At 36.8% G+C, this 26245-nt stretch overlaps 1 protein-coding gene across 12 annotated transcripts in view; it reads left to right on the top strand.

Annotated features, from left to right (window-relative positions):
- The window catches only part of DGKB (diacylglycerol kinase beta), a 1170055-nt gene that overhangs the window by 304416 nt on the left and 839394 nt on the right, over nucleotides 1-26245 (top strand). For all 12 annotated transcript variants that reach the window (XM_081537636.1, XM_081537628.1, XM_081537635.1 and 9 more), the window contains one exon: nucleotides 3518-3777. In XM_081537636.1, coding sequence (XP_081393762.1) covers nucleotides 3708-3777 — 70 coding nt within the window. In that variant the 5' untranslated portion in view covers nucleotides 3518-3707. The remainder of the gene's footprint in view (nucleotides 1-3517; nucleotides 3778-26245) is intronic.

Raw genomic sequence — 26245 nt, 5'->3', positions numbered from 1 at the left:
AACATAACTTGTGTAAAGATCTAAAGAATGCTAGTTAATCAGTCTTTTTTAAATATAAATATTTATTGGAGTATAGTTGCTCTACAATTTGTGTTTGTAGTTTCTGCTGTTATAGCAAAGTGAATCAGCTATGTATATACATATATTCCCTTTTTTTGGAGTCCCTTCCTATTTAGGTCACCACAAGCATTAAATAGAGTTCCCTGTGCTATAGAGTAGGTTCTCATTAGTGATCTATTTTATATGTAGGTGATTTATTTTATACATAATATCAATAGTGTGTATATCTATGTCAATCCCAATCTCCCAATTCATCCCATGACTGCACTTCCCCCCTTGGTGTCCATACATTTATTTTCTACACCTGTGTCTCTATTTCTGCTTTGCACATGGATCATCTGTACCATTTTTCTAGATTCCACATATATGTGTTAATATACGATATTTGTATTTCTCTTTCTGACTTATTTCACTCTGCATGACAGTCTTAACGAGTCATTTTAAATTTGAGTTTCTTACACCACATTAACTGAGGAATTTTAGTAAATTTCAGAGCGGGTATCCAGGTAGAAATCTGTAGTTAATTAATAAATTACTATTGTAATTTTAATTAGCTTGTTGGTAATTTATCAGACAGACCTCTGGAATCATGTCAGTTCACGAATAGCCATGGACAGGCCATGTTAAGGAAAGCAGAGAGACTAGGGAAGCAGGTTAAGACGCTATCACAATCCGAGTGGATGAGAAACTAAACGAAGACATTGACATTTTTCCAAAATGACATTTTCCCAACGCAATCAGGATTCTCGCCTTTCCTGTATTTCTTTTTGTTTCTTGTTACCTTCAGAATAGTTCCCCAGCCTCACTATTTAGCATTGAAATTCTGTAAAAAATTGGCCTCTTATTGGTTTCTCTAATAGGTTTGTCTGCATTCCAGTAAAACTTTATTTACATAAACAGCTGGTGAGCCAGTATTTTCTGTAATCAGTTGTTTGCCTAGCCTTGGTCTACTTTACGAGACTTCCATTCTTAGCTTATGGCTTCCATTCTAAAAGTTATCTCACTAGTATAAGAAACTGCTGAATTTGTAGCCAATGTGTCAACATTCCAGGTAGGAAGTTGGAGGCAGAGAGAAGAGATTAAAAGAGCACTTCTTTCCTCAAATAGAACCTTCCTATATATCTCGTCCAACATCTGCCACATCTCACTGACCACTTCTTCATGCAAAGAACCCAAGGAATCTGTTTAGGTGGATATATTTTCATTTAATAAAATTAGGTTTCTTATTACCAACAGAGAAGAAAGAACGGGTGTTGTGTGGGTTTCTAGCAGTCTCTGTCCTGTCTGTCGAGTCCTAACAGGCAGGTCAGTTTCTTCATTTGTCAAAATGGGAGATTGTTAGTGCCTCACAGAGTTGGTTGGTAAAGATTGAATAATCCAGCACATAAATGCTGTCAGGAGAATGCCCTGCATACTGTAAGCTCTTAGTAAAACTGACACATTGCTGCAATTGCCTTATTTTCATCTTTTGTGTGTTTCTTTGTTATATTTCTGGTGTCTGGAATGCTTTCAAGCACACAAGAGATTGATAAACATTTTTCGGAATGAGTTAGTGAACTGCCATTCTCATCAGTTTAGGTTTTTAAGCTGTAGGTAACAGAAACTGATTCTGGCCCGCTTATTCGTCACTAAAATAATGATACCTTTAGAAGTGACAGGATACCGAGAGCGTCAGGCTCAAACAGGGACAGGTATCCTCATTATTGCTATAATCGTTAAGACCAGAGCTATTTTCATGCTGTTCTTGCATAATTCTATTCAACAGTTAAAGCCCCATGAGATGGAGTCTGATGATCAAAATGTTACTGAATCATTTGTCTCCCTCTGGATACAACAGGGCACCTTGTTTTACAGTCCCACCAAAATGGCATCTAACTGGAGAGAAGCCAAGAGTCAGGATGAAATCAATGTGAAGGATGAAATCAGCAGAAAGAAACTAGGTGGAAAGCGCAAAATTATCTATCACGTAGTCTCACTCCTTTTAGTTTGTGTTGCTTCCACAATGTTACGGTTGTGATGTAAGAGCATACCCTGGGAGGAAAAAAAAGACCTAGTAATTTAGCCTGTGTTAATGCATCGATACTTCATTTTTTTTTCCATTTAAAAGCAAACTATCACCTTGTAAAACTAATTGCCAGAACACTAAACATATAAGACCAACATAAAGAGATTTTTTTGTTGTTTTTGTTGTTTTTTCTTTAGGGTAAGATGACAGAATATGACAGTAAGGTTGTAGGGTTGATAGTGGAGAAGAGGAAAAAGATGTTGAAAAAAGATTAGGCACTAATGCCAAATACAGGTTCCATGCCTTTAGGTAATGACATCTATGTACTTAAGCCTTCCAGTGATTTAATTGCATAAACTATCTAAGTAATTGTTTCTAAATATTTTAGTTTCAATAATGATTACAGTGCCAGCCTGGTGGGTCACTGAGCGATTGATTACTGTCTCTGATAAAAAATTAAAGCCAGATGGTTTTTCATTTTGTTTGCTTTTATAGATGTTGCCGTGAATGTAGGGCCATGACGACCTAGGGTTTTATTTTTAAGCATGACTCACAGTAGTTCTATCTACTATCATTATGAAAGTCTGTCAGACATTTGAAATTGCTTTAGTTTGGTAAATTTTATTGGGAGTTTTACATGATAAAGTTATTATTATTTTTTTTACTGTTATGAAAGCAGTCAGTTTATACAACTCCCAAAGTGATATGCATAATTGTAAACATATATGCTGTGGGCTTCCTCAGTGGCTCAGTGGTAAAGAATCTGCTTGTAGGGCAGGAGATGCAGGTTCTGTCCCTGAGTTGGGAAGATCCCCTGGAAGAGGAGATGGCAACCCACCCTAGTACTCTTGCCAGGAAAATCTCATGGACAGAGGAGCCTGGCAGGGTACAGTCTATGGGGTCACAAAGGATCAGACATAACAGAGTGACTGAACACACACACACACACACACACACACACAAGCACAAATATATGTGCTACCATTGATGACCATTCCAAACCATTAGAAAATTGACAGACCAGCAGACTATTTGTTTAGGTAACTTAGATCTTACTTAGCTTCATTTAAAACTTTTGGTTTAAACATAACATTCATTTAGATATTTGAAAAACTGATAAGTTCAGATTGATAAAAATGGCACCTTTCTTTGCTCTTGGAATATGGAGCTTATAAAGCTGAACAACATAAAAAAACTACTTGTATGAAACTAGACTTTATAAAATTTTCTTCACACTTTGTATTTTTAATCCTATTTCTTCTATGATTTGGTATTAGAAAATGTATGTAAAATGCCATTAAAGAGTGAGCAATGAAATATTATTATGCAAAATAGAATAACTTTGAAATATATTATTTAGGAATTAAAAATATTTAGCATTCTATAACTTGTCATTTTTTTTCCTTATTTAATAATGCTAATCTTTCAATCTTTATGTTTTTCTTTCTACAGTGATTTAATACCTTATTGAAACTACAAACTCATATCCACAGTGGTCTCATGTTGACAGATTGCATAGTTTGAAAGCATGACATATTTTATAATGAAACATGCCATGTGGAAACTTTGAAGCCTAAATCCTGCCAAAATCTGAATAAAAGAATTCCTCACCTGGTATGTAAGAGATCTCCTGACCACCATCATGACAAACCAGGAAAAGTGGGCCCACCTCAGCCCTTCAGAATTTTCCCAGCTTCAGAAATATGCTGAGTGTAAGTATTCATATTGATACGATTTTACCTGGTATTTATTTTAAATGACATATTATATACCTACAAAAACAGATTATAGGTCCTGTTCAGCATTGGGATAAATGTCTTTTGTGTTTGCAAGTAAGTGGACTTGAAGCTACTTGTTTGGCTTGAGAAAAAGGAAAATCACTAAATCTAGAAGAAAAAGAACTGGATGTTAGATGCAAAACTGAACTTGGAAACCCTCCATCTGTAATAGGTGTGACGCAAAGGATAAAGCAGTTTGGGAGAATAGAGATTGGTGAGTCTGTAACCAAGAAGAAGGATAAGCAGAAGAGGAAAGTGAAATTTTTTTCCCGTGTTTGTTAGCATAACATTTCTATAAGACTGGGAATAGGGAGTCTTAGATACATTGTGGCCGATCCCACATGTATAATAAGAGGTTGTAAAATAAAGAATAGAATAAGAGATTGTAAAAGAAAGAGAAGGTACTATGGTGTGTGTATTAATACAAAGATAAGCCATGGTGATTTGCTTTATAGTGTGCAATTTTAAATATGGTTATCTTTACACATAAATAGCAGGATTGTATTTATTGTTTCTACCATGGATTTTTGAAAATATATATATTTAACAAATTGAGTTTCAACTGTAAATATGGGGGGCAGCTGTGTCAAGGTATTAGAGAAAATGAAGCAACTAAGAAATAGAAAGCAGCAAAAGGTTGCTGGGAGCATGATGAGTAGAGAAAAAATAAGCAGAGAATGTCATAAGAATGGTGATTATGAGTAACTAAAATGCAAGAAATGGACAGTGAGAAAGAACCAATAGCACACAATAGTGAAGGAGGCAGAAGGTGGAGCAGCTGGCTGGAGATGCTTATGCCAAGAGTTGGGGTGTGTAGGAAGGAAGTGACAAGAATGAATGGAATGATGTTTTGAAGGAGAGGTGGAGAAAATGATTAAACTCAAATGAGGGATCTTGAATAATAATAAGTAGATAGGTGAGTGAACAATAACACTCACATTTATGGGGTACATATTATAAGACATGAACTGTCTTAGAATGTCTGTTTATCTGAAAAGGACAATAAATAGGTATTCCAGGTATTTCTAACTGGAGGGCTGAAGTGTCCTGGGTAAGGTTTTGAGAGTGCTGGTGCGTATTTGCAAGGAAGATGGAAATTCCTATAAGAACCTGTGAGTTTTCTCCATCAATAATGATTAAAAATAAACAAAGCAAAACAAACAGCAACTACCAAATTGGGGGGAGGAGGGCAAATAATTGATGTAAAAATGTGGTCCCAGCTTCAAAAACTGTTTGGAGGCCCTGAAAGCATGGTTCATCTACTTATCTTATGAGGACAGTTTAGTCCAGAATGGCTGAATTCTTGTCTGCATGTTTATACTCAGTAGTTTTGAAGTTGACTAAAAATGGATTTACCTATGTTTTCTAATTTTTATATACTCTTTACTGTAAATATTTCTGACCATCTTTATGGAGAGTATTCTGCTTGGCACAGTGGGAAATGCAGATATGCATTTTTGGAATTTACAGTTTAATGAAGGCTAGGAACTGATGGATAAATGACTCTAGATCTAGATAAAATATTATCTAAGGGCTACACACAAACTTTAGGTATCTAGGTATCTGTAGGGTTACAGTGTGCCACTTGAGATAGGGAGAAAGTGAAATGTTCATGAAAGAAGAATTTGAAATGAATTTTTTAAAAAAGACAAGGTACATGCAGAAAAATGATATATATTAAAAGAAAAATTTAGCATATATTTGAGAAAGTGAGATGAGCCACATTTAGCTACAACACAAATTAAAGAAGTGAGTGAATTAAGGCTGTAAAAAAGAGATGGAATTAAAATATACAATACCCAACTTGAATTAAACAGTGAAAAGTATTTGTAGGATGCTAAGGGTAGGTTGATATGAACAGCACTATAGCCCAAGAATCTGAATTTGCAAATATGAAAATAGTATTTGAAGCAGACTGAAATTATGGCAGTGAATTACTGCAATAAACTAAAAATTTGGAGAAAGATGATAATAAAAACATAGATTTAATATTATATCATTAAAACTAATGGAAGAGAATTTAGGCGATAATAAAATATGAGAATTGAGAGAGAGAGAAGTAGATTTCAGCTCTAAAAATTTGATTTGAAAGACAGGGGAGTTTGGTGACATAATTCCCCAAGTAGAATAAACATAATGGTTTGGTTTAGGTTATATTGAACTTAGCTGGACTTTTAAAATATATTTTCCAGTGCTCAGGTACCTACAGGAAACATACCTATGGAGGCACTAATATAAAATAGATAAATTATTGCCACAGCAGCTAAATTATTATTTAGAATAGCTTTTGCTCAAATATTCAAATTTCATTTGAACTGATAAGTAGAATTTAATGCTAAAGTATTAAATATATTATTGACCACTACTTTTATTTTATTGGCTTAGGAATATGGGAGTACATTTAATTACATCATTAAAATACTTCATTTCATAATAAATTTGCAGAAATACCTATGAGAGGTGTAATAAAAATTGTCAAATGTAAAAGTTGCAACCTATTGAGAAAAAGACTAATGGGCATTCAATAAAATAGTGAGCAGTGACACAGTGAGTATAAGAACATTATTAAAACAGATTTTTTAAGAAGACAAGTTAACTGTAAAGGAAATAAATAGTGCTGATTCTATGATCATTAAACTTCTACTTTTTAAATAACCTCGACAGCAATGAAAAGTGCTAGATTTAATCCTTGGAGTTTCCTGTATAATTGAAAAGCAAAGACCATTACGATTAGGATGTATCTTTGTGTAATAAATTGCCATTGTCAAAACATAACTGGAAACAAACTTATTAGCCTGAAGATTATAAAAGGGATATATTTTCCATGCTATTCAGTACATGTCATCAGTTTATTTGCAGCCTTTAAGGATTAGATTTTTCATGTTGCAATGCAATGTTGGCAAAGTGACATTCTTCCGTAGTCTATTAGAAAAATGCTATATTAGATTTTAATTGCTTTCTTGATTTTGTTTTGTGACTTTCAATAAGAAATTGTTTATATATATTAAATGACTCAATTTTTAAAAGCTATTAACTTAAGTCTATATTTGTAGCATGCCAAGGTTATATGTGATATATTTCAAATAAGTTTTTTATATGCTTTGGGGGAATGAAGGTGCGGTTATCATTTTCTTGGTTGAGATGAATGAATTCATGGAACTCTTACCCCCACAGAACCAAATCACTCAGTGTTAGTCCTATAATACCATATAGATCTTTTCCTCAAGTTATCTGATCTTGAGTTCTTGCCACAATTGCCATAATATATCGTGTCTTACTTTGTTTAGGCTGCTAAAATGAAATACCACAGACTGGGTAACTTATAAAGAATAGAAATTTATTTCTCATAGTTCTGGAGGTTGGAATTCTGAGATCAGGGTGCCTGCATGGATTCTGATAAAGGTCTTCTTTTGAGCTATAAACTGTCAGCTTCTTGTATTCTCACATGGTCGAAAGAGCAAGAGGAGCAGCAAGTTCTCCTGGGATTCTTAGAAAGGCTCTAATCAGAGTTCTAGCTTCAGGACCTCAGGAGAAATTGTCATTTCCTCCTCCAGGGGATCTTCCTGACTAAGGGATTGATCTGGGGTTTCCTGTGTCTCCTGCAGAGCAGGCAGATTCTTTATGGCTGAGCCATCAGGGAAGCCCATTTACCTCCTAAAGCCCCCCTCCCTCATATTGCAAAACAGAATTCCAACATATGCATTCGGGGAGACACAAATTTTAGTCCATTATACCCTGCAACTATGCATGTTGTTTCAACTTCTAGGCTTTCCTCATAATTAATTGGGGAAAAATTAAATGATATTGGCATAGCATTCCTGGTTAGGCAGCTAACACATCAAACAGTTTGTGTTCAAGTCCTGATCCCACCATAGTACATCAAAGTACATAGTACTTTGTCTGACTTTCAAAAGTTATATAACATCTCTGTGTCCCAATTTTCATACTTCTAAAATGGGAAAAATAATAAATATGTCAAATGTTGTGAGTATTAAATTGAATGAGTTAATATATGTCAAGTAATGAGAACAGTGCCTTGTGAGTTGCAAGTAATGTAGCTGTTTACAATCATTATTTTAATAGAGAAGGAGGGACTGTTTTGTTGGCTGTTTGAACATATTGTTGATGATTGAGTTAAAAAGTGCCACATTTTGGAGCATGAAGAACCAATGTCTTTTTTCTGCTATAGGACCAATTTTTTCCCGCAAGGTAGAAGCTTTTGGTGCTGTTGGCAGCCTCAGATCTGTGTTGTCCCCACAAATGCCCAAGGCAGCTAATGCGAAGCCTGCTGTGGCCGCCTACAGCATGCTGAGCGCATGCTCCTGTTTAGGTTTTCAGACTGAGTCACTCCATGGGAAGCATTTCTATTGATATGTGGGAGAGGAGTATAATTTTCTTTCCCACTCTTTATAAAAAGTCATCCAAACTGTTGTTGTAAGATGAAGAGCTCTCACTCCTGCCGTGTAGAGAATTGAGCTTATCAGATTATTAGTTTGTCAGTGCTTCCTGCTGTGATTTCAAGACATAGCAAAGGGTTAAGAAAGTCCAAATCTTTTCATGGATGAAAATATTTTCTATGTAAAATCTACACAGTATTTCCAAGTGATTCATTATCTGCCCACATATTGTCACTTAGGATTAGCTTTTTATTTGCTATATATAAAGAGTGTTATAGAGCATGTAAATTATTTTTGAGAAATACTGGGTTATTACAGTGGGAATGCTTCTGAACTTTCATAAATTTCATACTGTTTATAGCAGCTGGCATTGTAGAGAGTTGCAAAATTATATGATGAACTTGTTCTTTTCAATAAGGACCTGTGTGCTTAATATTTGGACCTAGTGTACAATTTCTTCCATTGGAGAGAGGCGTGCAGTATGACTTTGTGGAAAGAACACAGGCTTTGCAGGCAAACTAATATTTGACAGCATTGAACCCCTGCTCTATCTTCTACTTATTAGCCCTGCGGCCTTGGGGAGGTTATATATACTACCTGTGCTTCAGCTTTCTCACCTGGAAAAGTGGAATTCCACCTCACAGTGTTGTAGGATTTAATGAGACAGTAGCCATCATCATCAATAATAGATTTTTAGTACCCTGTTCTAAATACAACAAATAATAAGTAATACAACAAATAATATTGATTCATTTAATACAGTAAGCCTTAGAGAAGGCAGATGATCTCTTAGGAAGATTACTTGGCCCATTGCTATGGCACAATAAGTGATGACAAAGATCAAAACTGTAATAATTCATTTAATATTTCTTACAAAGATTACTTTGTTATTAAACAGGCTGTTAATCATGTTTCACAAGTAGGAGAAGCTGGAATCCAGGATTCATCAGGTCCTCTTATCTCCAACAGCTAGAACCATCTCTCAAAGGGCTTTTGTATACAGGACAGAGCTTCTAACTGTGGCCGTGGCTTTTGCCTCCAAATATACCTTTCCGCTCTCTTATTCTGCTTCCTTGCACTGGATCCTGTGCAGACTTCCATGATGCCCTGTCTTAAGTGGAATCATTTTTCATCATCCTGCCCACGTGTCTTTCTCCTATTTCTGGAACCTCCCTTACTCATCCTTATGAAAAACATGGGAGGGAAAAGAGAGGAGAATAAAATCAGCACACAATTGTAATAAGAAGAAGAAGAAAAAATAGGCAGAGTCCTTTTCCATCTTAAGTAGCTTTCCTCTCCCAAGAAACCCCACCCTCCAGCATGATGATCTGTATCTTTGAGATATCTTTTGTGCTTGATCTATACCTGATGGTTTAAGGAAGTGGAGGGAGAGACTAGACCTCCCCTGTGCATATTCAGTTTATTGGTAAACAAATTTAGATCACATATTAGCCCTCTAATTCATCTCAGTGAGATTAGCTCTCTTACTTTTGTCCTAGGCTCTTTGTTACATTGGCTCTATTTTGGGAGGCCAAGCCACTTAATGTTAATTACTCTCTTTGCCCAGACAGAAGAATAAATGGCTCAGAGTCAATTAGCATAGTGGCTGAAAACACATAACTCCTTGTTAGGTTAAACTGGGTTTGAGTTCAAGTGCTGTGATGTGCACCTTGTTTTCCTCACTGTGTCTTAGGATTGCAATAATGATTCAATGTGAAGAGGCCTGTAAAGTATTCAGTACTCAATTATTACTCTTTTGTTGAGGATCCTGATGGTGGTGATGGAGGTGATTTCGTATGAAAATGAGGACTTTGTTCTTCGATTTATGCCTAATCACTTCTACTACTCACGCAGACTGTCTTGACTTTGCCCTGACACTTGTCTGCAGTTGGAATCTGTGACTCTATTTTAGATAATCCATGTCTCTCATTTCTGACCCTGTTTCTTCTTATTCACATTGATTAACTCAGCAATTCCTGGCTCTGACCCAGATTTTATTTCGCCTCATCTCTGGCTTTGGTTCCTGTTTGTTGTACTGCTTCAGGCCGAATTTCCTGTTGGTGGCTTCTCTGGGTGAATGTAGCTTAAGTTTCTCAATACCTAAATCTTGTAGTAGTAACAGAAAGTAATAACTATGAATGTCTAAGTTTCCATTACTTCAGTATCCCGAAAACCCATCATTTTCAATGACTTTTAACATCTATTTTTTTTTTTCAACTTTTCAAAATTGCCCCAAAGCCATAAATTAAGATTTATGGTCAAACAAACTTTACTATTGAAGTTAGGATTTCTGCGAAATATTTTGGTCAGAGTGGACCGAATTGGGCTATGATCGGAAAAATTAACAAAATCTCAGTGGCTTAACAAAACAGAAGCTATTTCTTGCTCCTATTACATTTCCAAATCTGAATCAGCAAATGGTTTAATTTCACATTGTCCTTAATCAAGTCCCAGTCAGATGGAATAGTCATCAGCTTTAAAAATTGGCACATGCTGTGACAGAGAGAAATAGACTTTGTACATTGGGGGCTGACTCTTAAGGCTTCTTCCTGATAATGTCATTGCTTATGTTTCTTTGGCCCAAGCAATCCACCTGATCACATCTAACTTGAAGGGAGTACAGAAGTGTATTCCTTCTGTCTGTCTAGCATCGGAGGGGATAGAAATATTTGGTGAAAACTGTAAATGTGAACAGTAACTCGCAAGTATTTACTGTGGAACATTAAGAAAGTCATTGCAATCTCTTTAAGCTTCTGTTTCTTCACCTTATAAAACGAGGCTAGTACTCCCCACTAATAAATAGTTAGTCTTGTTGTTATTACTAATATTGTATGATGAATTGTAACAAAAGTTATCACAAAAATTCATACAGGTTAAATTATGCACTTCATCCTTAATTGAGTTGTAAATTAAAAGTTGTTATTTTCTAGAAGTTTCCTTAGATGCTGCCATCCACATTTTAGCAGGAAGTGCCCCCCACACACATATGCGTGCACACACACACACACACTAATATGAATATGTATACTAGAGGAACTTAATTTTACTCATTGCTTGTTATTTAGCCAGAAGTATTTAGTACCTTTTACTCTTATGCAGTATGCTTGGTTTCAGATAATATAGAAATGAATATCTTGGTTATTTTAGTCAAAGAGCTTAGTCTATTCAGAGAGACTAAATGCCATGAAAAATGATGATGCAGCAATAAAATACTTACTCCTGACATTATATACGCAAGGTTCTTCTTAAATGAGATACAGTTGACATATAACATTGTATTAGGTGTACAACACAATGATTTGATATGTATTGCAAAATGATTATCACAATAAATTTGGTTAACATCTATCACCACAATTACGATTTTTTCCTTATGATGAGAACTTTCAAGATGCACTCTCTTAGCAACTTTCAAATATATAATACAGCATTGTTAACTATTGTCACTATGCTGTTCGTGTAAGGGGAAGTTTGTACCTTTTAAACACACTTACCCATTACACTCACCCCTGCCCCTTGCCTTTGGAGAAGCACGATTTTGTTCCTGTAAGTTTCTGAGATTCTACATGTAAGTGAGATTATACAATATTTGTCTTTCTCTCTTCTGACTTACTTCATTTAGTATAATGTCTTTAAGGACCACACATGTTGTTGTCACAAATGTCTTTCTTTCTAATGGATAGATAACATATATATAACTATATATAAATTGTATATATATACACAATTTTATTTGCCATTTATTTTTCTATGGACAATTAGATTGTTTATGTATCTTGGCTGTTGCAAATAATGCTGCAATGAAAATGAAGGTACAGAGATCTCTTCAGGATATTGATTTTATTTCCTTCAGATAAATACTCAGATGTGGAATTGCTGGAAAATATGGTAGTTCTATTTTTAAATTTTTGAAGAGTCTCCATACTGTTTTCCATAGTGGCTGCATCAATTTATATTTCCATCAACAGTGTACAAGTTTCTTGTGCCCACCCTTGCTGATAAATGTTACCTCTTTTTGATGATGGCCATTTTAAGAGGTGTGAAGTGTTATCTCATTGTGATTTCATTTGGCATTTTCTTAATGATAAGTGATGTAGAACACCCCTGTTGGTACCTGAAATAAGCATCTTTCTCTGAGCAAATGGGTGTTTCAGTCCATAGCCTCTGCACTGTGCCCTGTGGGTCAGACAATTAAGAACTGATATTCTGTTATAGACTTGTGAGACTTTGGAAGATAAACCCCACTGGCCAGGAGAGCCAGATAATCAGGGGGTACATCCTCTGGGCACAGCTGCAAAAGCTGGGGTATCAGACCTGTGTGAAAGCTCCTTTCTGGAATATCAGGCCACTTGGAGCAAGGCAGGTAGGGAGAGAGACAGCAAAGTTGGTGCCTGCCAGCCTCCTGTCTCTAGAGCGTATTACAGTCAGCCCCTAGATGGGTATTAAATTAGATGCTTGCTCCTCAGGCCACAGCTTTTAAGCTAAGAAAATAGTCCTTTTTAATGAAAAGACTGGATATCTTTCCTACACAAAATGTTGCATATTTTCTCCTGGAAGAAATCATTTTACTCATTTAAAATTCTGCATCACTCCATGATCTCTCTGTGGTATTGATTATATTAATATACCTATATCTACATCTCTCTATGTACAGATGTCTGATAAACAATACATAATATAGTTTCATTTTGAAATTTGAGCATTACAGATTTAATCTGCTGCCTCTGCACTGGACCTGGGGGCTTAGCCACAGTAAGTCTGTTTGGGCTGTTACAAACATTTACTCAGTTCCCGATAGCCTTGTGGGCCTCTTAGACACAAGCCCCATTGGCTTTCACGGATAGACGTTTTGGAGGCCCCTCTCTCAAGTGAAAGGATTCAAAGCTGGGACACCATATGTGGTGTTCAAACCCCTGGCTCATCAGGGAAAAGCTGGTAGTTATGAGTTCCCTCCTGGTTGTGGATCACCACAGTGGGGCTGGGGCTCATGGCAGAATTGTGCCTCAGCCATTACTACCTATTTTGATGTGGTTTTTTTTTCTTGTTTGCCCTGTACGTTGGGGTCATTCACATCCTCCTCATTTACGGAGTTCTTTGATAGGGAATTATTCCACGTAGCTATAGAAGACTTCCTGTGTCACCATCTTGAACCAAAATCTAGCAAGACTCTTTGAGAGCTTTTAACTGTTCTTCACATGGATAGGTGTTGAAAGGGGAGAGGAATTTTAATTGAAAGTATTGAATAGAGTTTTTTAAAAAGCAGAGAAACTCCAAATAGATATCAGAGCATGTGTTGAGGCATAAAGAAAGTGACACATTAGGGAAGAGTTGGAAATGTGGGTTGGTGTATGTATATATTTGTGTCTCAGCAGGTATGTGGGTACATGGACATGTGTATGAAGACAATACTAAAGAATTCAGCACCAGTCACATAATACAAATCTGTAAGTGGCATTAGTAAAACGTTGCCTATCAACATATAGTTACTGGGAGAAATTAAAGATACTGAGTGGAAGTGAGGCAGAATATATACAAGCTCTTTATAGAATCTTAGCCATGAGAAAAAAGAGGAAGACTCAAAGTTAATTGAATAAGAAGAGGGATTTTGATCTGTCACATAGGAAAGAAAGACATGTTTATAGGAAACAAGATGGGCAGCATATAAAGGGAAACACTTGATGATGAAAGATTTTGAGCTTATGGCCAAATCTAGAATTATCTTTTGGTTTTATTCAGTTTTCTTAAGTCCTTCTCTGTTTATTTTCTTAATGTATAGTTTTGGTCATTATCAAGTTACATCACCTTTCTGAAGTTTAATTTTCTCTACTGTGTAATTAATAAAATAAAAAGTCCTCTCACAAGAATGCTGTAAGTCTCAAATAAAATAATATATGTGGAAATGCTTTGTAAATGGCAAACTACCGTATGTAAGTTAATTATTGTTTTCATCGCTACTATCATTAGAATGTTCTGAGTTATCATTCTATTTCTTTCCTTTTTTGTAGTTCAGTATCTCTGTTTCTCCCAAATACACATTTCTAATTTTATTATGTATTGAATTGTACAGTTTGTTTCTGTGAGATTATGTGAGAAATACCTTCCTATTTCTTGTGGCCTAATTTTTCACAATTTATCTTCAAATCCTGTTGCCTCTTTCAAAGCCTTGCCTAGGCAACATCAGGTACAAGGATTATTTTTGCATACCCCCAAAATGTATTTTATAAGGAAGAACATTGCCAAGACTATAGTGGGTCTGAGATCTTACCCTACTTATATTCTTAGAAGTTAGCTTGCTGTGGCTTCATGATGCTAGAAGAAGATGCAAGACTCCTGGGTCAGAGAATGAGGAGGTTATTAATCATGTCACAGAAAACATGATGTTTTTTGTGTTATTATTGGCTCCCCTACTTTAGTTTTCACAGGGAAACAGGAAAAGGGCCAGGTAACCTTTGCACAAGCAGTGAGGTGAGTAAGAGGAACTCCCAAGCTTAGGGAACCTGAATGTTTTATAACAGACAGTAAACAAATATGCCTTTTGCTCAAAATGGGGTCACAATCTGTGTCTCTCATGGTTTTCCACTCCAAAAACATCCTTGAAATGATATTGGGGAAAAAAGTAGTCTGTGCCTATGCTCGCAAAACCGGCAGAAACATGAAAGAAACATTGAGAATTGTTTACCAATGAATATAAACTTGTGATAGTCTTTACCACCATAATCAGTAGCCCACAGATTGTTGAAAACTTTCCCATCAGAGTGCCTTTCAGTTCATATAAAGACAACCCCAGATTTGTGCCCAGATGTCTCCTTGTCTTGGTCTCTGATTCCTCTTCTTTCCCTGTGCTCTAATACTAGGTTTTCAGGTACATCCTATTTACACCCTACTTTTTAAAATAGGAGAGTCACCTACTTTTCTATATTCATCTAGAGAGGATGAAAGGAAATACAGTTAGTTAAAGCTGCTTTAGAGTCTACCATGAAAAATAGGCATAATTCTTACATTGTATTTTTAAAAAGTCAGTCTTTTAAAATACAGTTACACACACAGACACACACACCATTTTCTTGCAAGTAGCAATCATTAATTTATTTTTCATTGCTTCATTATAGAATGAACACAGAAAGGAAGGATCTGGGAGAGGGAGACCAAAAGTCCACTCCAGGCAAATTCTCTCCTTTTGTTGAATACGTTGCCCCTTCCCTGGTGGCTCAGCTGGTAAAGAATCCACCTGCAATGGGAGAGACCTGGGTTTGATCCCTGGGTTGGGAAGATCCCTTGGAGAGGGCAATGACTACCCACTCTAGTATTCTGGCCTTGAGTATTCCATGGAGTGTATGGTCCATGGGGTCGCAAAGAGTCTGACTGAGCGACTTTCACTTTCAGAAGCTCAAATAGTAACACGTTCTGCTCCAAAGGTACCAATGACATGAGGCAGGACCCTCAACATTCATGCAATTGCAAGGAGTTCTCAAAGTGAAAGTGAAAGTTGCTCAGTTATGTCCGATTTTTTGCAACCCCATGGACTATACAGTCCATGGAATTCTCCAGGCCAGAATACTGGAGTGGGTACCCATTCCATTTTCCAAGGGATCTTCCCAACCCAGGGATCGAACCTAGGTCTCCTTCATTGCAGGCGGGTTCTTGAGCAACCAGGGAAGCCCATTTGAGCTGCTACAGCTACCAAATGATAAATGACTTTCAGATCTTTTTAAGACTTCGGATAAATTAGGATATCCTAATTTATCAATAAATTAGGATAATCCATTGTTCCTTGAAACCTGTCCCCAAACTGAAGACAGTGGGAAATCAAAACTCTCACATGAAAAAAAAATCAGGAAAAGAGTAAAATGCTGGTAGCCATCACTTCGACTTGGACATGAGCGTCCCCCAGATGTTTACAAAATTCTGCCAAATCTCTCTCATTTACAGTCTCCCTATGGATATCAGAGGTTGGTAGTGCTAATTTTTTAATTCTTTCAAATGAGTATCTTTATCTAGAAATTTACTCATAAAAGATATGCTTTAATTAGGTATTCAAGGAGATAGCCTGTAATGAAAGGAATCCCAAGGAAAGCACAGAGCAGAGGTTATGTTCTGATTATTGGTGGGATGTAATTTGATGTGATTACTGATATATCCTGTTGCCAATATCAAATAAACTGTTTATGATGGGAAAATATTGTATACATTTTTAAGCTTATGAGCCAGAATTATTTTAAATAAATCTTTCTGGGAGGGCATATTTTCCTTTCCACTCCCCTCATATAGTCACTTCACAAATGGCAGAATTTTAAAGAAAATTAGACATCTTAAACATTTTGGAGTCTTTGGGACCAGAAAACTTGCACCCTCGTGATATGCAGCCTCTTTTCTCTTCTTGGGTGTCAAAGGCATCAGGCGTTGCTCTCAGTGTCTCTGGGAAGTATTTCTGAAGCAGCAATAGCTACTTTCACGGGCCTTTCATGAAGCACTGTTATATGGTACACGTCCAGTTAATGGTGATTTCTGCCATTTCCTAAGCTGCTTTCTGGCAAAGGAACCTTGCAGAACTCTTCCTCCTTCCACTATTGGCTGCCTTCAGCATTATATTGAATTCTCTGCTCATTTTCCTTATATTACATTATCTCCCAGTCTAATCTAAAAAGCATAGAGTTGAAAAGTGAAAAACAACACTGTCAGCTTAAGAGTTCCTTAATGTAATTCTTCAAAGGATCCATCTTGGAGAAACAGACCTTTGTAAATGGATCACGGATAAAATTCCATGTTTCATATAATTATATGTTGCTTCAGTATTCCTGAGTCCATATTCCATACAAAATGAAAGAACTCTTTCTCCTACTTTGTAGTTTCCCTTTCATCTACCTCTTGCAGGTCCTTGGGTATCTGAAAACTTCCAATATCAAAAAAGTTTCTACTTTCTGTTGGCTCCTTTCCACTGCAGTCTATAGGCTGAGACATTTGGATTTGTTCTGATGATATTTTGACCTCTAACTGACCATACAAGTTGGCACAAAGGCACGTAAGGAGAGCATGTGAAGATGCCACTCAGTCTTTCCTGTGAGAGGTAAAGAATAGGTCAGTACCTAAAAGAAGTTGAAATTGACCTTAGGTAGTAACATTAGTCTGCTTACAGGTGCTGAGTCCACGTGTACCATTTTTCTAAAGCCCTTGTTCTCCTCTGGCAACTTCAGAGTCTTCTCAGGTCAACCAAGTGCCCAGATTTTTTTTTTACATTTAGACTGTAGAGATATGCCCATATTCTTTCTACAGAAGTGTGAATAGTAATGCCCAGAGGTGAACTAAACAATAATAGTTCCCTGAGACTCGGTCCAGAATTCTTCCTCTGTTAGTGTAGACACCTTGGAATCATTACACTTTTCTCAGGGTCTTGCAAGTCAAGAGCTCCAACAGGACACTATTATAGGAAGTGTAGTCAGATGCAATAGGGTGGCATTTTTGTCCAGCTCTAGGAAAGAATCCATTTGAAACATAGTTACCAGCCTGTACTATGCATTTCTCCAGAATGTCTTCCTCAGTAGTAGGTGGGATGATTTTTTTGAAGTGAATCCTATAGCTTGCCCACTGTGTCACCTCACCTCATGAGGTGAAGATTGGAAGTTCTCATTTCAGCCACCTAAATTGTCTACTAACATCTCAGCTTTCAGTTGTCTGTATCTTATAAGTTTGTGACCCTTGCTTCATCAACTATTTCTGTTTTTGTTTTCCTGGTTCTCCCTAACCTCTGACTTTTCTTGATTCCTTTGAATTAATAACAACCACAGAGATACCCAGACATCTTTGAGAGATTGAGGGCTGACAGAGCATGACACTGGCCGTACAATTGCCCCTACCAGCTCTTGTTAGAATTGTAACTGGCTTTCTTTTTCTTAGCCTTCCTCTCCAGCATATTTTGTAAAAACTTTACAGTGTATCACAGAATTGCATATATTTTATCTTCCATTGCCCAGGTGATCAAGAACTTAGCATAGGTATCTGGACATTTCCTTCTCTAATAAAAATTTGCTTTTGAAACCACTAATAGCATAGAACTCAGTATACAGAGGTACTGCCACTTTCTCCAGTTTTTCTTCCATGCACACATGCGCGCACGCACACACACACACACACAATATAGCTTGTTCCTAACTTTTGAGTGGAGACGTTATTCTCAAAGCTTATGTTTCTCCTTCAGGTTCACTTCAGAGTCCAAGATATCTCCACATTGCCAATGCCTTTTCTCTTAAAATGCTCAATGACTCTACTGTCAAGTAAAATGCCACAATAGAAGTTTCTGAAACTGTCTGTTGTATGCTTGGATGTAAGTGTAACCATTCTGAAGGTCAAAAATCCTGGGCAATGCCTTCTCCAACTAGTCCCATGCTATTACTCCATACAAAGTTCAGAGGGTGTTCAGGAACTGTCCATGTTTCACAAAGAATATAATACGATTAATATCTGATCAAAAACATAACCTAGAATACAAAAAATGAGACAAAACATTTGCTCATCTGTTCTGCCCTTTCTTCTCCTGTTTTCCTTCTTCTCTCTCTCCCTCTCTCTCTTTTTTTTTTTTCCATAGCTGTTTGCAATATCTTGGCTCCCTCCTGCCTGAGTCCCACTGGATCAAAGCTGGCAAGACCATTATTTTGGTGTCCTGGGTAGTCATGATCAGCTATTATTCATAGCTCATCCCATGAGGGCAAAAGATAACTTATTGCAAACCTTGGGTCTATTTTAGAGTATTCAAAGTGGCGCACTTTTAAAACAAGCCAAATGTTTGCATGCTGATATTTATTATTATTCAGAACACATCTTGGATGGCAAATATAATGTCTAATACTTACAAAGAGTTTATCATGAGTTCATTTTGGTCACATTTTTCTAAGTGCCTGTGCTTTAACTATACTGACATTTAATTCCCATAGCAACTCTATGAGGCCAGCAATTATTGTGATTATCTCCATTTTACAGATGAGGAAATTAAAGTCTGGAGGAATTACATAATTTGCTTATGGTCATGGAGGTATTAAAGTATAGAGACATGGTTCAAATCAGGTGGACTGTGTCTTGGATCCATGCATTTAATCACCATGCTATACTGTTATCCTTTGGTTGATCATTAGTTTAAAACAAAGTATAAACAAACAAAATTGGTCTCCAACAGAAATGAGACTAGGAAGGGGAAAAATGAATAAAGATCCTAGGAAGTTCAAATTATTCATAAAGGACACACATATTTGCTATGACCAAGAAGACAAAATATAAAATATGATATTTCTTGAAGGCTGCTGGGCTGTGAAATGGATCATTTTCCAAGTGTTTTCAATACACCTTTTAAGGCAGCCTGGAGATAGTTCCAATGGGCAGGGAGTTGGAGTCACTTTGAAAACAGTAAGAGTCTCATGAAAAAATCAGAGATTATGGACAGAAGCTTCGATGAAGAAGCTGTATTTCCCCTGGACAGAATCTATATCTGGACTTTAGTAGGAAGAAGCATGATGGGGTCTGCCAAGTTATTTGAGGAAGCATTTAAAGGCTTGGCTCCTTTTTATTGCAAGTTTAACACTACTGCTCTGTGCAAGCCTCTGAGCAGTGTAGGCAAAATCAAACAGGCTGCCTCAGGCAGCAGCAGTAACAAGAAATGCTGAAGGTATAATCTAGTAAGTGGGCAAAGGGAAGTTTGCAATTGGAGAGTTAATGCAATTGACAAAAATCAAATGAATCGGTCAGGAAGCCCAGGATAGCTCTGTGTTTGTGTTCCTTTTGCACTCCACCTCAGTCTGTCCTTTGTTGCTAGGATGTAGAGGTAAGAATTCAGTTATGTTTTTGTTTTAAATGGGTAGAAATTCAGTTATCCTTTTCTTTTGAATGGAGAGTTGATTTTAGGGAAAGGAGAAATAGCCTGGATCACCTGTTTAAATTGTGAACGTTTTGAAAAGTATTTTTGTAGAGTTGGGGCAGTGTCTTGTTAGGCGGTAGCCAATGAACAGCCTAGTACATCTAAAACATACCTTGCTCTAGAAAGGAGATCTTCACTTCAAGCCTATAGGGTACCATGCATTTTCCCCCACCTAGAAAACATGCAGAATGAATGAATGCTCTGTAGTAGTTCTGCTCACTTGGTACATAATTTTCTTAGTTTGTCTCTAATTTATATGTCCATCAAGCAAGCTGTTTCTATTGGGGCTAATCCATATGAAATGGATCCTTTTTCATGAGAATTGAAACATCTAAAATTATTATTTTACAATCAATAAAAATCGACCCCTAACTGTTGTGTTATATAACTTTGTAATGTGATCTCAAATAACAAAAACTAATCAAACCATCAATTCAGTGATTTAAATAAATGGGAGGTGTAAATAAACTTAATGTGCCTCTGATCTCCAAAATAACCCACCTTGGTTGTGATACATCAAACCATACACACAAACTTCTCCAAATCTAGGCTAATGAAGAAACTTTCAAGTATGTGAATATATATTTTTTAGCTATATAATGTAGCATTCTTAATTCTAATCAGTAATGAAAATATTTTGCTACTAATTTTCCTCTCCTAAGTAATTGAATTTTATTCATTTCTCACCCTCTTTTTTTCTCAGGCTGTATTCTATCTTCATTTTATTTCATTCCTATTTTCTTCCCTCATACACCATTTTTTAATCATAATTCTGAGAGAGAAAGTTGTCATCCTAGGAAAAATTGGTATCCTCATTGGAAAAAACAAAATTATTTTATTCTCTGACATGGAATTTTGCATCATTTATTACTTGCTGTTTATTTAGGGAGAAAATAAATGAGGTGAAAAAAATAACACATCAAAAAAAAGTTAATAGAGTTACAGGTTATGTTAATATAGACTGGAGAGTGAGAACAATGAAATGAATTAAAATTATTTTTAAAAGCCATGTATTTCTTTTCAGATAATCTGTAAAATATAGAGAAAGAGGGAAAAAATGCAATACCTTTAGTTTCACTTCCTTCTTGATTGTTAATCTGTTTATTTTTCTAAGAGTTGTTTGTTTGGGGGTAATTGATTTTAAACATTGCTTATTTTTCTCTCAGTTAAGAAAATAATCATAAATTTAAAAATTTATCTCTGTCGTTGTAAAGTACTGTCAACTTTTTGCATTCTCTCGGTTGAAATTAGCTAAAATATAAAGCTTTCTATGTCCTTGTGATATTTTTACCTTTGGTAAGATGCTATAATAGCTATGTGTTTTCCTCTAAAGATTAATTTCTTTTTTAAAGTAATTTTTATTGGAATATCGTTTGCATTACATCCAAAAACTAATTTCTAATTTAACAAAAATATCCTATATTCAGTATACACAGACATAATACTTTTAAGAAAATGCTTTGAAAATCTGCTGGTTTAGGAATCAAAAGTTGTTATTGAGGATATAAAAAATGATAATCAATTAAAAATTAAATGTTGCAGCTTATCTATCTATTTCAATATTCTATCCTTTAATTTAGTCATTTCTTTGTCCTTCCTAATTTAATTTTAGTTTGCACTAAGATCACACTGCTTCCTCAATTATAGTTTTTGAAAAGTTTTTTTTCCTACTTAACTTTCTTTTAATGTACAAAAAAATTTTAGGCTCATAATTTGTCCGAAATGACATAAGTAGATATAAATTTAATTATCAAATGGATTGTTCACAATTGTCCATGAAAAAAAAAGATCAGTTGATCTAAGAAAGAAATGGAAAATTTTTTCTGAGCTAAACTGAGGGTTACAACCTGGGAGCAGCTACTCAGAAAGCTCTGAGCACTGTTGTACTCTTTAGAAGTCAAAGTACAGTTGTATCAGTTTTTGGAAACAGGGGGCTATCCATTCAATGATGTATTATTGAGTTTACACAAGGTAGATCTGCAAGTACAAAGTGTTGGGTCATCCTGACCCCTTACAAGATCAAGAAGGAATGTACCTTTTAAGGAGTTGTCTTGTTGATGCTAGGAGAATATTGTATTTTATGGCGGAGCAGGTATTTCTGCCAATGGGGAAGTTTGTTCAATGCATAATGTAGATATACAGTACACAATTGGAGGGAGAATGGAGGATACAGGGCAGAGAACAGTTTTTTATGTTTAAATTTTTCCTGTTTCACCATAAAATATGAATTTTATTTCACACAATAAAAATATGTAAATTAGTTTAAATCTTTGGTGAATTTAGCTGAGAATAGATTACCTCATTCAACTATACTTAAAATATTGAGTAGAAAAATATTATAGTTTTAGATATACATGATTTCTGAGATGAAAGAAAAATCTACAAATAAGCCATCATAATCAGAACTTCAAAGTCTTAAATTTGTGATTTTTTTGCTTGCAAGAACAATTGTAGAAAGCTCTAATAGGTGCATCTGTCATTTAGTAGTTTATGCTTATCCTTTCATAAGCTCTCTTGTCCCTTTATGTGCTGCTGCTGCTGCTAAGTCGCTTCAGTCGTGTCCCACTCTGTGCGACCCCATAGACGGCAGCCCACCAGGCTCCCCCGTCCCTGGGATTCTCCAGACAAGAACACTGGAGTGGGTTCCCATTTCCTCCTCCAATGCATGAAAGTGAAAAGTGAAAGTGAAGTCGCTCAGTTGTGTCCGACTCTTAGCGACCCCATGGACTGCAGCCTACCAGGCTCCTCCATCCATGGGATTTTCCAGGCAAGAGTACTGGAGTGGGGTGCCATTGCCTTCTCCCATCCCTTTATGTAGTCCCTCATTATTCTTTCACTATGAAGGGGAACAGAATTTGCCATCCCCAAATATACCTCTTTGGCATAAGTATTCCATGGACAGAGGAGCCTGGTGGGCTGCAGTCCATGAGGTCACAAAGAGTTGGACAAAACTGAGTGACTAACACTTTCACCCAGGTGGTGTGTACACCCAACAGGTGAGACTTCAAAATTGCAGTTTTGAGGATTCTCACTTATAGTCCCAGACCAAAAACTGATATAGTCATCAGCTTGCAAGCAAATTGCAGATCTAATGTCACATTAATCTCTTTTATAATGTTATTTGTTTTATCTTACGAGTTATAGGCTTTTGTTAAGCCCTAGGCATGGTTGGCTAGATCTCCTCCAGGGGCTCAAGAATTCCAAGACTTGCTCCCTATTTTATCTATATTGCTGCTCATCTTACTGGTAACAGTCTGTGCACCTACTGGCAGATACCTAGTCAGCACAGAGTCCAGGCAGGTCAGAAGCAAGGTTAGAGACCTGCTCTGCTTTCTTGTCTCTAAAACCTGAACAAGACTATTTCCACTTAATTTCCCTATCACCTCCCCTAAATGATCTTTCCTACGTCAACATCTTTCTTTTGTCTTTTGCTTAAAATGGCATTTAAGGTAGTGGCTATGGCCATTTAGGACCCTCAAAATGGGTATTTTGAGTTTCCTGGGTATCTCTCACGTATACAGGATATATGCTGTGCTCAGTCACTCAGTTGTGTCCAACTCTTTGTGACCCCATGGACTGTAGCCCACCAGTCTCCTCTGTCCCTGGAATTTTCCAGGTAAGACTACTGAAGTGGGTTGCCATTTCCTCCTCCAGGGGATCTTCTGGACCCAGATATCAAACCTGTGTCTCTTGCATGTTCTAAATTTGCGGGCAAATATTTACCTTTGTGCCACATGGGAAGCCTATACAGGATGTATACATATTATTAAAATTTTGATTTCTTTGTTGGGAATTCAGTAAATTTCCAACATTTATGTTAGCAAGACTGAACTTTCACTTATCAAAAAGATTATGAAGCTATTTTTAAGTACATATACCTTAAAACATGGGGGCTTCCCTGGTGGTTCAGAAAAGAATCTGCCTACAATGCAGGAGACCTGGGTTCTGTCCCTCGGCTGAGAAGATTCCCTGAAGAAGCGAATGGCTACCCACTGCAGTATTCTTGCCTAGAGAATTCCACGGACAGAGGGGCATGGCGGGCTACAGTCCATGGGGTCACGAAGAGTCAGACAGGACTGAGAGACTAATGCTTTCACACTTTCACCCTAAAACATGGGCTTTCCAGGTAGTTCAGTGATAAGGAATCTGCCTTCCAATGCAGAAGATGCAAGTGACATGGGTTCAGTTCCTGAGTCCAGAAGATCCACTGGAAGAGGAAATGGGAACCTATCCCAGTATTCTTGCCTGGAAAATTTTATGGAGAGAGGAGCCTGGCAGGTTACAGTCCATGGGGTAGCAAAGAGTCAAACATGACTGAGTGACTGAGCACACACACACACACACACACACACACACACACACACACACGCACACACACACACCCTAAAACATAATTATTGCAAAAGGTTTACCTAAAAAATCTTTTCCTATTTATATCTAGCTACAATAAGTCACTCTCTTCTAACAGTTTTGTTTAGATTATTCATGAAAACCCGCTAATTTCCTTGCTGACAAATTTTGTAAAAGATATAATATGAATTTATTTAACTAGTAAACTCAGACAGAATTAAAGTTGTATGTCTGCATTATATGGAACACTTATAACTCTGAACTGTGCTGTGCTCAGTAATGTCTGACTCTTTGCAACCCTGTGGGCTGTAGCCAACCAGGAGTCTCTGTCTGTGGGATTATCCTGGCAAAAATACTGGAGTGGGTTGCCATGTCTTCCCCCAGGGGATCTTCTGAGTCAAGGATGGAACCCATGACTTCTACACTGGCAGGCAGATTCTTTACCACTGAGCCACCTGGGAAGTCCTTGTAGCTCTGAAGATATGCTATTTTAATTAAGCCAACAAACTTCAACTAGCTTTTATTTATGGAAGATTTCCCCAAATCATATGAACTTGAAAAAAAATTGGGTTGCTTTCTATATTTCTGAGAATTTTAGTATATCCCAACACCACCCTTATGGCAGAAAGTGAAGAATAACTAAAGAGCCTCTTGATGAAAGTGAAAGAGGAGAGTGAAAAAGTTGGCTTATAACTCAACATTCAAAAAACTAAGATCAGGGCATCCGACCCACCACTTCATGCAAATAGATGGAGAAACAATGGGAACGGTGAGAGACTTTATTTTAGGGGGCTCTAAAATCACTGCAGATGGTGACTACAGCCATGAAATTAAAAGATGCTTGTTCCTTGGAAGGAAAGCTATGACCAACCTAGACAGCATATTAAAGAGTAGAGACAATACTTTGCCAACAAAGGTCCGTTTGGTCAAAGCTGTGGTTTTTCCAGTGGTCATGTATGAATGTGAGAGTTGGACTATAAAGAAAGTTGAGCGCCGAAGAATTGATGCTTTTGAACTGTGGTGCTGGAGAAGACTCTTGAGAGTCCCTTGGACTGCAAGGAGATCCAACCAGTCCATCCTAAAGGAAATCAGTCCTGAATATTCATTGGAAAGACTGATGCTGAAACTGAAACTCCAATAATTTGGCCACCTGATGTGAAGAACTGACTCATTTGAAAAGACCCTGATAATGGGAAAGGTTGAAGGCAGGAGGATAAGAGGAAGACAGAGGATGAGATGGTTGGATGGCATCACTGACTTGAAAGACATGAGTTTGAGCAATTCCAAGAGTTGGTGATGGACAGGGAAGCCTGGCATGCTGCAGTCCATGGGGTCACAAGAAGTCAGACATGACTGAGCGACTGAACTGAACTGAATTCTTATATGAGGATTGCTAGCCTTATATACTTGCAATTCTTATATGCTTGCCTTCCACCTGACTAAATAGCCCTTTTTTACTAATTAATGTTGGCAATATCATACAGTGGTAGAGAAATTTCATATCTACAGTGTATACATATAGACACAAATAAGCATAAAAACAGACACAGAGCATTTATATAGTTTTAATATTTGTGGAGAAGATTTTTCTCTTGCCCAATTTCCAAATACCTTCCTTCTTCTTATTTTTTGTTTTTTCTTGATTAGAAACATCTCTCTAAAATTTGCATTTCAAAGAATGGCTCTTAGGTCCTAGAAAACAGGAGTGGTAGAGAATCCAAATCACAGAAGCACAGAGAAAGTATCCAAATTTTTC

The sequence above is a fragment of the Giraffa tippelskirchi genome, chromosome 10, assembly GCF_054371585.1.
Source record: "Giraffa tippelskirchi isolate mGirTip1 chromosome 10, T2T-mGirTip1v1.2.pri, whole genome shotgun sequence".
Classification (NCBI taxonomy): Eukaryota; Metazoa; Chordata; class Mammalia; order Artiodactyla; family Giraffidae; genus Giraffa; species Giraffa tippelskirchi.
This window is presented reverse-complemented; position numbering and strand designations above follow the sequence as displayed.